The sequence below is a fragment of the Cyanistes caeruleus genome, chromosome 22, assembly GCF_971803275.1.
Source record: "Cyanistes caeruleus chromosome 22, bCyaCae1.hap1.1, whole genome shotgun sequence".
NCBI lineage: Eukaryota > Metazoa > Chordata > Aves > Passeriformes > Paridae > Cyanistes > Cyanistes caeruleus.
Window position 1 is genome coordinate 4,091,465 of NC_141722.1, and position 14,546 is coordinate 4,106,010.

At 56.1% G+C, this 14,546-nt stretch overlaps 1 protein-coding gene across 3 annotated transcripts in view; it reads right to left on the reverse strand.

The window, feature by feature from the left end:
- The window catches only part of TP73 (tumor protein p73), a 32,928-nt gene that overhangs the window by 16,039 nt on the left and 2,343 nt on the right, over window positions 1-14,546 (reverse strand). Inside the window, exons 1-4 of one of the 3 annotated variants that reach the window (XM_086860773.1) lie at window positions 12,862-12,992; window positions 8,796-8,891; window positions 8,013-8,136; window positions 2,599-2,844 (exon numbers count right to left, since the gene is read on the reverse strand). In XM_086860773.1, coding sequence (XP_086716899.1) covers window positions 2,599-2,844; window positions 8,013-8,136; window positions 8,796-8,854 — 429 coding nt within the window. In that variant the 5' untranslated portion in view covers window positions 8,855-8,891; window positions 12,862-12,992. Of the gene's footprint in view, window positions 1-2,598; window positions 2,845-8,012; window positions 8,137-8,795; window positions 8,892-10,128; window positions 10,287-12,861; window positions 12,993-14,546 lie in introns of those variants that run through there. The other 2 variants (XM_023940397.2, XM_086860772.1) reach the window with 2 other exon arrangements.

The window sequence follows — 14,546 nt, forward strand, 5'->3', positions numbered from 1 at the left end:
TGCCTGCGTTTCCCAGTGGCTTTTCCTTACATTACATGTGTGTTCCCAGCTCCTGTGGAGGCTCACAGTGTCCCATGCAGTGTTATTTGTGTGATCATTCACAACATAGAACACATTTCTTTTGCTGAGCTCCTTCCCCTGTTAAACCAGGACAAACTCTCAGGTGTGGCACTGCAGAGCTCACAGTGAGTGGAAGGCAGTGACCTTATCTTCCAGCACTGACCATGCCTGTGACAGCCCCAGCCAGGAGGACAAAGGGTGACCCCAGCTGTCACTGCAGGACCATTCCTCATGTGGCACCTCGGCAAGCCGGACACGCTACACCTGCCTTGACAATCCTGCAGAAATCTCTGCTTCAAATGAAACATCCCCTGTGCTCTCCAGGGTGCCAGATTCTGCCAACCCACTGCTGCTCTCCACGAGGCTCAGCTCCAGTGCAGGTGGGCACTGGCCCTGCAGCCCCCCCAGCTCTGGGGGATGCAGCCACCCCAGCATCGTGCCTCAGAGGGTCACACACCTCTGACTGCCTTCCCGAGTGTTAAAGCCACTTCAGGCATTCAAGTGCTCACTCGGGGCCTTTCCCAGGACCCATCCTTGCAGCCGTGGCTCCCTCCACAGAAGCTCCCAGCCATCCCTGGAATGAACGCGTTCTCCGGGCGGCTCCTGGGTCCCCCAAGGCTGGGAGGGCATCGTGTGGCACTGCCTGCCCTGATCTCCCACAAAGGCTTGGGAAAAACAGCCATATCCTGTCCTGGTGAGCTGAGCTGCCAGTGGGACACAGCTACAGGAGAACAGTCAGCTCAGGGTGATGTGAGACAGTCGAGCTCCCTTTAGTTAGAACCGTGGAAAGATGCCAGGGGAATGGGATGGCTTTCAGGAGGGGAGCCCTGCTGCGCTGTGTCTGCTCCACCCCAAAGCCATCCCACTGCACTCCTCGCTGGGGACAGTGGCAAGCGAGCATCAGACACGTTCTGGCCGCCATCCCTACGTGCTGGGACAAGCCATCCTGCAGTGCCTTGTTTCGGTTTCCATTGGGACGCTTTAGCGGCACGGGAATGTGCAGCTTTACCTGTCACTGATAGGAGTTATCAATCCCCCAGCAGGGATAGGAGTGGGCTGGAATCACATCCTGCCCGAGGACCTCCGGTTTATTCAGTTCCTAATGAAATACATCCCTGAGCAACAGCCCACAAGGAAAGCCAGAGGAAAGAGTGGGGATTAACCACCCCTGCGAGAGCAAGTCGTGTTTAACCACGGCGCTGTCCCAAGTCCCCTGTCCGTGTGAAGCAGCAGCCACCGGCCGTGGGGAAGCTGCCGGACTGCACCAGCCGCCAATTCGGCTGCATTCAAAGCCCGGATCGCTGCCGACTGGCTGCTGCTTTCCCTCTCCATTCACCCCTGGCAGGACACAGCCCCAGCGCTGCGGCCGCTGCCCGAGCCCGTCCCCGCCCGCATCCTCCCCAGGACAACCGGGAGCATCCCGCCGGGGTGTCCCTGCACGACCGCAGCCGAGGATGTTTTCTGTCTCCGCAGGAAGGGCTGTCTTGGCAATTAAACACGTCACCTTCCGCAAACAAAGGTCATTATCACACGCGGGGCTGAAATATCGCTGGGCTGCTCTGCCCGTTCCATGACAATGTCAAAACGCAGCCCCGGCGAAAACTCTGCTGTTCCTGCGGGGTGCCAGTCCTCCCATCCCAACCTTCCTGCTCTGCCAGTGCTTCCTGGAGGAGAAAACCCACCCGGCTCCAGCGTGGTGAGCTGTTCTCCCGGGTACTCCAGAGGTACCCGCTGCGGGATTGCCACTTGTGGCACTGGCAGCAATTGTTGGTTCTCCTTAAAAACGCTGGGCTGAGCCAGCAGCAGGGATGAGAATTTAGGAGCTTTTGCCACAAAAAGCAAAGCAGCCCCCGTGCGCTGTGCCCGGCCCCCGGGTCCGTGCTCGCAGAGCTCTCCTGTGCCGGGCAGCAGGAGGCTCGGAGCAGCCGTGGACCAAACCTGCATCCCGGCTCCCGAGCAGACAGCAGGAGCTGGGCAGCCGTCCCTCCGTGCATCAAAACCTACTGCGCTTAAAAACCTGCTCTGCTATTTGCTGTCACTTGTAGGGATTAAGTTACTCCTCTAATACGGGATGGAGAAGGACTGGAAGTGACAAGCAGGCATTTACAGCACAGCTGGGAACGGCGCCGGGAGACACGAGCAAAGGTCCCTCTTGCCCACGGCCTCGTCTCTGACAGCACCCGCTGGCAAATACGCCGGGAAGCACCGTGAGAACAAGGCAGGTACTCCCCCAGGGCATTTATTTTCGGAGGACATTTACCAAAAATTTAGGGAATTGAGGCGAGAGAAGTGACATCCCAGCCGCTGTGCTTCACACCCCTTTGGGAGAAACCCCCTGGAAAGCAAGCACTGATGTTTCCAGCACTCTTTGCTTCTCAGGGCCACCACCTGTGCCGGTGAAGTCCCCATCAGTGGTGGCTGCATCCCGCAGCTGCCCCGTGCGAGCCTCCCCACCGCCGCCGCGTTGGGTGTTGGCCGTGAGGACGCGCTCGGCGGTGCTGAGCATCTCCCTAGCCGAGGTAGAAGAATGCAACTTACTGTCCAGGTGGCTGACTTGGCGGTGCTGGATTGCTGGAAGGTCACCTCGAAGTGGTGGGGACCAGGGTAGTCGGTGTTGGAGGGGATGACGGGAGCCGGGGACATGGCGTCGAAGGTAGAGCTGGGCTGCGAGTAGGGAGAATGCGTTGGGACATTGGAGGTGTGCTCGGAGCTGTAGGGGCTGGTGGAGGCTGCTCTGCTGCCGATGCTCTGATCCATGCTGTTGTTCAGCAAATTGAACTGGGACTGGAGGAAGGGAAAAGGGGAGGAGGGAAAAAAGAAAACACCAGCCAGTTTAGAGACAGGGAAACCTCAGCCACCTTTCTGCAGGGCTGGGGTGTCCTGTTACAGCCTCCTTAAAGGGCCAGCGTGCGGGAGGGGAGCCAAAAGAGCTGGTCTGGGTGGCTCGGGATTTCCGACAGGTCACCACTTGTGTGAGGGATGCACTCCATACGCTTAAATCACCCTCCTCGAGCTGCTCCATCCTCGCTGGAGGCAGCGCGGTGTCACAGTCCTGCATTTCTAGCGCACCTGCCTTGGGACAGCCACGCTTCTGACAGTGGGGAGAAGGCAGGGATGTTGCGGGGTTGCTCAGGGTTGGGAGATGTCCCGCTGCAGGCAGAGAGAGACAGCCCTGTCCTGCATGCAGGGCTCTGCTCCCCGCTGTCCCTTCCAGTGTCACAGCTCGGTGAAGCCACCCTGCCAAGGTGAGCAGCAGTCCCTGCTGATGACATCGCTCTATCGCGATGGCGATACCGAGCGGCCGTCCTGTTTTCCAGCCTCTTTTCCAACCTGTCCCTCATGTGTTCACGGACACACACCCACACACCACTCCCGGGCGTGCTTCCCTGAGCCAGCCAGCCCCGAGCAGTGGTTTGTAGCTGGTTTCCCAGCGGGATGTTTGCTCCCAGTGCCTGGTGCAGCTCTAATTTGGGAAAACCTCAAACCTATAAAGCACGCGGCCGCGATGCAGAGCGCTGCAGGAAAGTCACGGGGTAAATGGACCCACTTAGGCAGGTCCTGGCTCTTATTCCAGACCCATTGGACCAAATAATGTCTTCTTTCATTTTATTTCCTTATTCCTTTTCTGAGCAATTACTGTCAGATTCTTCCAATAAGAGCTGGCAGCCCCTTTACCCACAGGCACAACCCAAGCACAGTGACATTCCCAGGAGCAGTATGGCTAAAACAACCTCAGTATTTCATTAGAAAATCAGACTCAAATACAACCATTTCTCAGTCGTAGTGGGATTTTTTTCCCCCAGAAATCTGAGTTCCTGAGTTGCTCGGGGGTTGCTCTCACCCTGCAGCCCCAGTGGCAGTGGCAGTGCTGGTGACCATGTGCAGTGTCCGGTGCATTGCTGTGTGTCATCCTGGCTCCCTGCACTGGAGCAGGGACACAGCCCCCCTCAACTGCCCTCATGCCTGGCAGGGACTGTCCCTGTCCCCAGCACCCACTGGGGCAGCTCTGGGAAGCCAAGAGCTGTGCAAGCCATGGGCACAGCCAGCAGGCTCAGCCTTCTCCAAAGGGCTGCAAGGCTCACGGCTCAGGAATCAGGAGACGTGTTTTAACTTGGGATCCCAACCTCACCCAACCCTCTTCGATGTGGAATGGTTTAAAGGCAATCATCCTTCTCCAGGGAAGTTCTCCTGTTGCCTACATCTCTCACAAGGTCGTTGGAGCCTGTGACTAACTGGAGGAATGCTGAACAAGATCTGGCTTGCTTTTACGCATCCAGCCATTTTCTCCCCTAAAATATGCGCCTAAATCCCTCTATTCCTCCTCTCCACTCTATAAATAGCCCAGCGAAAGACAAGCCAAGCTTTCCTTAATCCAGGCTTCACCTGGAGAAAAACTTACGAGAAACTCTGGCAAATCAGGCATGTTAGGAAAGCTCTTGCCATCCAACTGGGAAATGCAGCTGCTGCGGGGTCCGTGGGCAGGGCAGAGCCAGTGAGGTGGCACAGACAAAACTGAGGGATCAACCAGGAGAACAGCAAGGGAAAAGGGATTGCTGCTGGATGGGGCTGCTTGCAGCCCAGCTGATCCAGGAATATCAGGACTGAGCTGTTTTGCTCCTGTGCTGAGAGACATGATTGTTTGTGGCTGAAGCCTGTGGCTGTAAATGGGAAAGAGAATGGGGACCTGCCACAGAATGGAGCATCCCAAGCTCTGTATGGGAGAAAACTTTCCCTCAGGAAGAATGCGGAGATACGAGACCCAGGGTATCACCTCTACCAGCCAGGCTGGCTGCCCCGAGCTGGGCTGCCTTAGTACAAAGCAAGAGGCAGCATCCTGAGAGCCCAGACTTTGGGAATCTGCTGGCAGAGAGACCTGAGTCAGGCGCGTGGGCAAAACTAAAGACTTGCTGTTCAAAATTGATGAAATTGTGGAAACATTTCCCGAAAAGACGAATCGAAGACAGGAGTGTTTTTGTGTGTGTGTGTGTGTAAATACGTACATACACACACAGGGACAATTATTCACACAACTGCAGCAACGACCTCCCATGGAACAGCCCCAACAATGGACACACAGGCTTGGTACCAGTACACTTAAGGTAAAACCAGGAATGAAGCAATTTGCTTCTCTCTCTGACTCCCTCTGTGCCTGTGCTGGACTGTTCCAAATGCCAGGGACAGACACAAATCCCTTTTCCCTAAGGAAACAAACTTGACACTTGATGACAGGGCTGGAAATGTATTACCTGCAGCACAGGTATTGTTTCACCTGCCCTGCCATCCCAGGGATTTCCACCAGGGAAAGGAAGCCTGCCTGGGGAGGCAGGTGTGTGGTGTGGGCTCGGCTGATGAGGTCCCCAATGGATGACAAAGCGGTGCTGGTGGTGTCCAGCACCTCCAGGTGTTCCTTGGATGGATGCTCTGGCTAACGCCCTTCCCACCTGTGCACACACAGGTAAGGAACCCTGCACCCCTGGCACCTGAGGCTCAAATCACACTGTGGGCTCTGCAAGCAGCAGCTGGGGCAAAGCAAGAGGAACAGTGACTGACTGCCAGGCTGCAGCATCCTGCACCAACACGGCTCGTGCACAGGGCTGGACCAGCCCCAGTTCCTCCCTGCAGCCGCAGGATGGGCACAGGTGTGCACCTGCAGCATCCCGAGCAGCAGCACTCAGGCTGGGCAGGCAGAGCCAGAGCAGGTGCCCCAGAAGAGGAGGATAATTCTAAGAAGAGCATCAAAGCAAACCCCGTCCGTAGCAAGCAGCACCTACCGTGGTGTAATGCTGCATCGGGTCGCTGATGTAGAGCATTTTAGTTGTCTCGGGGTTGACGGAGAGCAGGGAAGCCTCCTGCCACGGGAGTCATGGGGTCGGGGCGGTGGCCGGGAGGAAGGAGCGCGGGAGTGGGGCCGGGCGGGCAGCGCCAGGGATGCTGTGCTGGCCACCCGTGTGCTGCCGTCTGTTGGCTTTTTTGCTTTTTTCATCTCCCTTAGTTCTGTCAACTCGCTGCATCCAACAACAAAACGGGGCCCACCCCTTCTGTCCCTCATGACTATTCATTAAAGCACAGGGCAGGCCCCAGCTTGCCCAGTGATGGACTGGGCGATACCAACCATTCCCACTGCAGGGAGAGCAGGGGTCCAGCTCCACCACCAAACCTGCCCGGATCCCACTCTCAAAAGCTTCTTCCAGTCACACAGGGCTAGAGACCTGCTGGGCTGGCACCTGTCACCAGCATACTGAGGTGCCCACCCTCACTCTGACCAGGCAGTGCAGGGACTCTGTGAGAGCTCCGTGTCTGGGAGATGAGGAATTATGTCTGTCTGGATAGACAGACATGCATGGGTGAGGATGGATGTGTGGAGGGATGGATGGATGGATGGATGGATGGATGGATGGATGGATGGATGGATGATGGATGGATGGATGATGGATGGATGGATGGATGGATGATGGATGGATGGATGGATGGATGGATGGATGATGGATGGATGGATGATGGATGGATGGATGGATGGATGGATGGATGATGAATGGATGGATGGCTGTGTGGAGGGATGGATGGATGGATGATGGATGGATGGATGGATGGATGGATGGCTGTGTGGAGGGATGGATGGATGGATGGATGATGGATGGATGGATGGATGGATGGATGGATGGATTGATTGATGATGAATGGATGGATGGCTGTGTGGAGGGATGGATGGATGGATGGATGGATGGATGGATGGATATGGATGGATGATGGATGGATGGATGGATGGATGGATGGATGGATGATGGATGGATGGATGGATGGATGGATGGATGGTGAGAGGGATAGACAGGAATATTTAGGGGTAGATGCCTGACAGAGCAGGGTGACCTGCTCACTGCCACAGAGCATCAGCACCACTCTGGCATCAGTATGTGCCAAGAACATGGGAATCAGCACGGACTGAGTGGTCCCTCCACAGCTTTTCCCCTCTCCAGCCTTTCCCTCAGGCCGCTGACATCTTGTTAGCAGAGCACTTCTTGTTGCGCACCTCGGGCTGCTCCAGCCCCGCCAGGCTCGGCTTTGGTTACCGCAGGAGAGAGGGGAAAGGTGAAGGCTCGCCCAGCGAGGGGCACAGCCCCAATTAGCAGCACTCTGCCCAGCTCCTGCCCGCTGTGAAAGGCCAGGGAAGGGAGGGAAAGTGAGCGGAAAGAGAGGGAAAAGGGGCTGGGGGAGGGGAGGCAAGCTGTCAGTGAGGGAAACGGCGCCTTTCTGGAGGGAAACAGTGACTTTCCGGAGGGAAACAGTGACTTTCTGGAGGGAAACAGTGACTTTCCGGAGGGAAACAGTGACTTTCTGGAGGGAAACAGTGACTTTCTGGAGGGAAACAGTGACTTTCTGGAGGGAAACAGTGACTTTCTGGAGGGAAACAGTGACTTTCTGGAGGGAAACAGCAGCTCTCCTCAGGAAGATACAGCCAACAGCCAGGGCAGCCTCAGGGACGCTCCTGGGCACCACTGAACATGCACAAGCAGCTGGGATGTCTCGCATGCCCGTGATGCTTTTCCACGACTTTGCCTCAGACAGAAGGAAAGGCTTCTCTCAGGAAGGGCAGTGGCACGGACCTGGGGCTGTGGTGGGAGCAGAGCTGTGAGCACGGCGTGCCCCTCCAGCAGCTCTGCCTCCACAGCAGCTCACAAATGGCTTTTACTCCACACCGTTTGTCACAGAGAGAATGACACTCTGCTGCTGTCCTGGTACTCCCCCAGAGCTCTGAGCCCCAGCTGCTGCCTGCACTGATGTTATCTAACAATAAATAGCTACGGTTTTACTGACCCTTGTGCCACTGATTACAGGTGACCAGACCCTGTACCACCCCAGTGCCTCCCCCAGAGCCCCCAGCCCTGGGTTTCCTGCAGGGAAATCAACTCTATGCTGGGTTCAGATCCCCATTCCTGCTTTCTGAGCACACTCACCATCACTGAGTCGGTCATGCCTCTCATCTGGAACACATCCATTGTGACCTCTGTGCGGTTGGAGACCTCATTGCTGCCGGTGGGGTTGGCTGGAGGGAGGTCGAAGTAGGTGCTGTCTGGCTCCCTGAGGAGAAGGTGAGGGCACAGTCATCTTCCCAGCTTTCCAACGCATCCTGTGCCCCCCCACCCCAGCAACTCGCAGTCCCCTCAAACCTTGCCCCTTTCCCAATCTATTCCTCCATCCTCTGCTTTTTTTCCACATGGCAGAGCAGGCTTTACCTGCCAGGTAAAGCAAGCAAAGACGTAGGAAATTTTGCATCCACCCAGCTACTGCAGCATATCTGTCACCTGGGGATACTCTTATGTGAGAGGACCAAGGAGGGTAGAAGATTAAATGAAGCACAGTCCTTCTCCCTTGCTGGATTAGAGCATGAGGCCCAAAGGCCAGAAGACTTGCAAACATCTTGGTGGGGCTGAAAGATGTTTAATTTTGGAATTAAGGGTCCCAGTTTGAGGGGAGCTCTGCTCTGGCCCTGACACTGTCCCCAGGCTGCCCTGGAGCACTGCAGCCAGGAAGGAGCCACCCATGAGACAGACAGTGCCATGTTGTTTGGCAAATGGAATGCCCTGAGCAGAGAGTTTGAAACCAAGGAGCAAAATTTGCCAGGTGGCAAAGGTGTCTGTGGAAAGCAGAGGATGCAAAAGATTTGTCTTTGGCTAAGAGCCACTGCTGCCTCCAAACACTCCCCGTGGGGTGTGGGGAGAATTTACCACTCCACTTACAGTGTGCTCCAGAGGTGCTCGAACGTGGTGCCTTCATCAGCTGGGGATGACTGGGACATCTTCACAGTGGGGGAGTCTGACAGAGGGTAAATCACTCTGGGGGCAAAGGGAAACAGCAGGGTTAGCTCTGCCAGTGTGCTGTGCCACGCTGTGCTGTGTGTGCCATCTCACTCCAGCAAAGCAGCTGTCCAAGGACAGCCATCCCCCAGTCCCAACTCACTCCCAGCAGCATGGCAGAGACAAGAGAGCCCCAGAGCCCATGGTAGGGGACACAGGGGTCAGGAACCCCTTGTGGGGGACACACAAGACCAGAGACCCCCAAACCATCGTGGGGGACACACAGGACCAGACACCCCCAAACCATCGTGGGGGACACACAGGACCAGAGACCCCCAAACCATCGTGGGGGACACACAGGACCAGAGCCCCTCAGAGCCCATCATGAGGGACCACAGCACTGGACACCCCCATGGCCCATTGTGGGGGACAATGCCCACACTCCCAGCAGTGCAGGGCAGGGCAGAAGGCGGAGATGACCCAAGCTCAGTGGAATGAATCTGTTTTTCAGCCAAAGACTCCTGGATGCTGCTGCACGGTCATAACCAGATCCACACTCAGTCCAGTCCGTTCCCCTCACCCTGCACAAGGATTCTTGGCCTCTCTCAGGCACGGGAGGAAAGCAGCCCAGCCCAGCTCTCCCTGTGTGCTCAGAGCCTCCTGCACCCAGCAGCTGGAGCCGGAGGTTTCACAGAGCCATCTTGAGCCTGGTGCTGCCTTCCCCTATGAGCAACCATCTTCCTCCTCCCTTACCCTTGCCCTGCAAGCAGCAGCACCTCTCCCCTGCCCCGGCTGACACCCCCAGGCACATCTGGCTGCCCCTTTTACCCACGCTGGTGTTAGCATCCCACCTCAGCTGCGACATCTCATAGCGAAAACCCGACATTTCCTGCTTTTTGGGCGCCAGCTGCCAAGCTGAGGGCAGCTGCTCTCTGAGTGAGGGATGCTCTGACTCAGCTGGGGACCGGGCGGCTGCAGGGCAGGGAGTTCAAATGAAAGCAGGGAAGCTTTCCCCGTCAGTAGATCCCGTGAGCTGCTTTCTACAAAACACAGCATCCGCAGCCACTCTGCCTGGAGGAATTGCCAGGCACAGGAGGGCTCGTTCCTCACGGGTCCCATGTCAGGGACAGCTAACAGGCGGAGTCTGTCCTCCCGTCTGTCCCTCCACATCCCACGTTTGACACACAGGGAAATGAAAGGACCTGCGGGCAGCTCTGAGAGGAAGAAAAGCCTAGAACAGATGCAGATGACAGAATAGGACTGCTGGCGGCCTTACCCTTCTTCCATGCTGCTTTCCCTGGCCCAGAGCAGCTTCAGGAAGTAGTCAGGCCTTTTCCTCCAGAGGAGAAAGCATCTCCGCACCGCCCCGGCTGTGTGGTCATCATGGGTGACACCAGCTCTAACCACGTGGCTGCTCTCGTTTTCAAAAGGCAAGAAACCTGACTATTTTAAGGGTGTTTTGGAAGTTCCCTTTCACTCTTTCAAAGCACAGCCTGGGTGTGCAAAGCCAGGCTAGTGTCTTCTCATGTTTGAGCTCTGAACTGAGGGGTACAAAGGGAAACTCGGGTGGTTGGTGCTGTTAAAGCACATCCCTGCTGCTCTGATTCCTGCTCATCCTGGGAAAGCACCTCTACAGCAATAGTGACAGCCTGGTGCCAAGCTTTACCCTGGGTTGGTAAAGAATTTACCAATCAATTTACCTACAAATAGGTTCCCTCAAATTTGCCTGGTGCTGATCCAATTCCCTCTGAAAGGAGGTGCCATTTAGAGCCCGTTTTCAGGGAATGCTGGAGGCTTTCACATTTGGGAAGGTGGGAAAGCACTGTAATGGTGAGGTCCTGCAGAAGGAAAAGTCACCCTGTGGGAAGCAGTGGGAGCTTTGTGCAACATCAAAATCAAAGGTAAATTGGGAAGAGCCTTGGAGCCTAATTCTGCATTGCTCTGGAAGCATTCCTAGTGCCATGGATGCAATTCCCGTGCCCCAGGCTGACCAAATGGCTCCTGGGGCTGAGTTCAGGACCAGACACAGCCCAGCTCAGCTCCCTGTCCCTTCCAGCTCCTCAGTTCTGAGCCTGTTCTGCCTGTGCCCTGACTGTGTCAGCTCCCTGCTGTCACCAGCTCCCCACACCAGAGGGAAGACCTGGGGTTTCATCCTGACTTCTTCCAGCAAGAATTCTCCAGCCACACTCCATCAGGAGGATTCTCACCTCCAGAGACCCCAATCTGCTTATTAAAGTGGAGATTTGCTAGCCCAGGGGAAAGGGTGCAGGAAGGAATTCTCCATCCCTTCTGCCCCGACGCAGCAGGGAGGCAGTGGGAGATGCTTGGCACGGCTGACACAGCTCGGGAGGGACCTGCACTGGATTTATTGCAGGTTTCTAAGGGAAAAAGAGACCAAAATGTGCAAACCAGGAGGTTGGTGCTGGGATCCCGGGTTGCTGGTGGGATTTACCGGCGTTCATTGGGAGAGCTGCACTCCAAGCCGGCTCCAGCGTTCCCTGGATTGCTGCTTCCCTCTGTTGCTAGTCAGGGCATTGCAGGGAACCTGCACACGGGAAAAGAGCCCGGCAGCGGGGAGAGAAAGCCTGCGAACAGGTGATCCCCCACCCCTGCTCCCCGCAGGACCCGGCTCAGCCTGCGGCGGGGCTGCCATCCCCGGCATGCGGGACCCGGCGGGGTCGCACCGGGTCCGGCTCCTTCTGCCCATGAAGCTTCCCTGCGAACAGCCCCTGAAATGATTTCCGACCATCAGTAAGGAAAAGCGCCACGCACTCAGTTTTCCACGGTGCAGTGGAAAACCCAGCCCCAGAGACAGAGGAAGAAGGAAAAGCACGGACCAAGGTCCCGACAGCCACCTCAATTTGTGAGAACAACTCCCTGGAGAAGCAGAGCAGATGAACCTATCGAGCCTTGCTTCACTCACGTGTTGTGACCACAGAGCCACAACAAATTATTAGAATGATTATAAAATCAACTTTTTTCATCACAATGAGGACGGTGAAGGGCACCGTGGGCTCTCAGCCCTGCTGGGAGCACTGCCTGCCCGCTGAGTTTCTGCACTCTCTGGAAGGAGCATCTTTGATCTCACTATCAACATTAGGGCTCAGGTTTAGCACCAGAAATGCTCAGATTTTGCTGTCACTTGGTGATTCAATGCTATCCCGCCACTCCAACAGCCCAGAACGAAACATGATAGCGTTTTGCAGCCACCTTAAAGGGAGATAAATGCACAAACCCTATGTAAAGGGTTATGACTTATTCCTAAGGGCTCTCTGGGAGAGCAGGACTTCTGAGAGCCGTTTCCACCTCTCACACGGAGCTGCTCCATGGCTTGGGAACTGACCCTGGACCTTCTCTCCTCCGCACAACGAGACCCATCAGGCTCATCCAACCCGCAGCAAACAACTTAATGTTTGCAAAAATGCAAGTCCCACGGTGCTAACGCAGCCCTGTGCTATCATTCATTTGTCCCGGACTGTTAAATTCACACCTGCAAAACGAGGTTTGTAAAAGCAATAGGGAGCGAGTGAACTTTCCTGCAGCACACTTTGAATCTCAAGACCCCTCTGTGGAGTCCAGCAGCTTATCAACAATTTTCTTTCCGAGGCAGGTTGGGCAGAAATCCTCTCTGGCTGCAGTCACTGACAGCAGCTCGTGATGGGGAGGAAGCTGAGGCCGCTGCTCCCCCTCCCTCCTGGGCAGCCCAGCCTCAGCCCTGCACAGGGGCAGCCAGCCAGCCCTGCATCCCACCGGCATCCACCCCCTCCGTTGTTCCCCCGTTCAGGGCTCCTCCAAAAGTGCATTCGCTCCAGACATAAGGCACTTGGGAGCAAAACTTTCCAAGACACTTTAAATTGTGTCGGAAGCCCACGAAGTAAAGCGGCCGCAAATCATCTTCCAGCGCGTTATCGAGCGCTCGGGGGAGGGTCGTACCTGGAAACTCACTCACACCCAAAGCAAGGGGTTTCTTTTTATAGTTTGTTTTTTTGCTTTCTTTTTTTCCTCCTACCTGCGTTTTGAGTTCCCTCGGAGGTCTCCCGCAGACAGGAGTGGCCTGGGATTGAGGATCTACGTTATTTACTGCACTACACTGGAGTAGCGTCCCGGTCGCCAAGGCAATGACATTGGAGCTGCTGAAAGCTGTGTGAAAAGTGAGGCAAAAGCTCTTGCGCTCCTTCCTGGAATAGGAGGCAGTTGCAAGGGGGTGGGGAGTGCTCAGCCAAGCGTGCCAGGGAATTAAAGCTGGTCACCGGCGCCAAAGTGACACCGGGGCAAGTTGGATGCGGGAGCTGCGACAGTGGCAGCACCGCTGGGCTTCAGTCAGTCCCAGAAACAGGGAATAACCGGGTGATATACCGGGAGGGGAGGTTAAAGATCGTCTCGTTCCACCCCTGCCATGGGCAGGGACACTTTTCACTGTCCCAGGTTGCTCCAAATCCCGTCCAACCTGGCCTTGGCCACTTCCAGGCTTGGGACACCCAGCAAAGGACGCTCAGCGTAGATCAAGGGGGTTCTTCCCCTCATCAGATCGGTGGACTGAGCAGTTTTTGTGCTTGCTTTCAGCCAGGTGAGCGGATCATCTCTCCTGGGGCGGCCGGGACCGCCTGCGGGACAGGGAAGGGCTCCGGGATTCCCTGCGCTGCTTCCCCTGGGGAACAGCGACTTGCCCAGGCACACGGAGAGGGGCAATGGGTGAAGACTGAACATTTCTGATTAAAACCCATCACCCGCAAAGCTAATTATGAACTCACAGACACCGTGTCACACTGACACCCCGCTCACAAAGTCCCGTGTCGCTGGTCACTGCCCTCGGTCACGCAGCGAGCACAGCTCATCCTTGGGCAGTCACTGCTTGTGCTCAGGTCCCCTGTCCCCACTCGGGGACCAACACACACCCCCTGCCCACAGGCACCCCCACATCACACGTGGGGCAGATGGTGACGGCAGAGCAGCTGTCACGTCTGTCCCTCTATTGTGGGGGCAGAAAATACATTCACCCCCAAAAAACATCGGTGGGGCTGGAACCAGCTTTTGGAACCCAAATTATCCGCAATGAAATAAAGTCTCGAATCCTCAAAACCTCTGATCGTGAGGCTTCTTTATAAGTGATGGCGATTGTGGCCCCCAAACTGGGAGGGACGGGGTCCCATGCGGGCCGTGCTGTCACTGGGACAGAAGCCAGGCTGCCGCCACCCAAAAATCCCGGGGGTACAGACCGTGGGGACAAAGGGAGGCAGTTGTGCACCCCCCTGGCTGTTCAGCCCGCGGGACCAGAGAGTTTTGGGGACACTGTGTTTTGGGCACACAGACACCCCTGTCACCCTCCTCGTTCCCCCGTGCTCTTCTGCTCCTTGGCAGCCGGCTGCACCGGGAGGGGGCTGTTTCCCAAAGGAATATGTCCCCTGAGAGGGGTTATCTGGGATCTGCCCCTCCCCCGGTGTGCTTGTGTTTATTTATTTATTGATCGATTGATTCATTCCAGTCAGTTCACATCCTTTTTGCTGGAGTATCTCTACTGCATTTTTAGCTCCTCTGTCCTGTTCGGGGAATCTAGCGGGATATCGCACCTGTGCTCCCGTTACTGTCGGTAATTACCCTGCAGTAGTGATTAGCCCGAAGGGCTGATTAATTAACCAGAAGGGTTGATTAATTGCCCTGGGCTGTTCCGGGCGCGGGACGCTGCCCGCGGAAAGG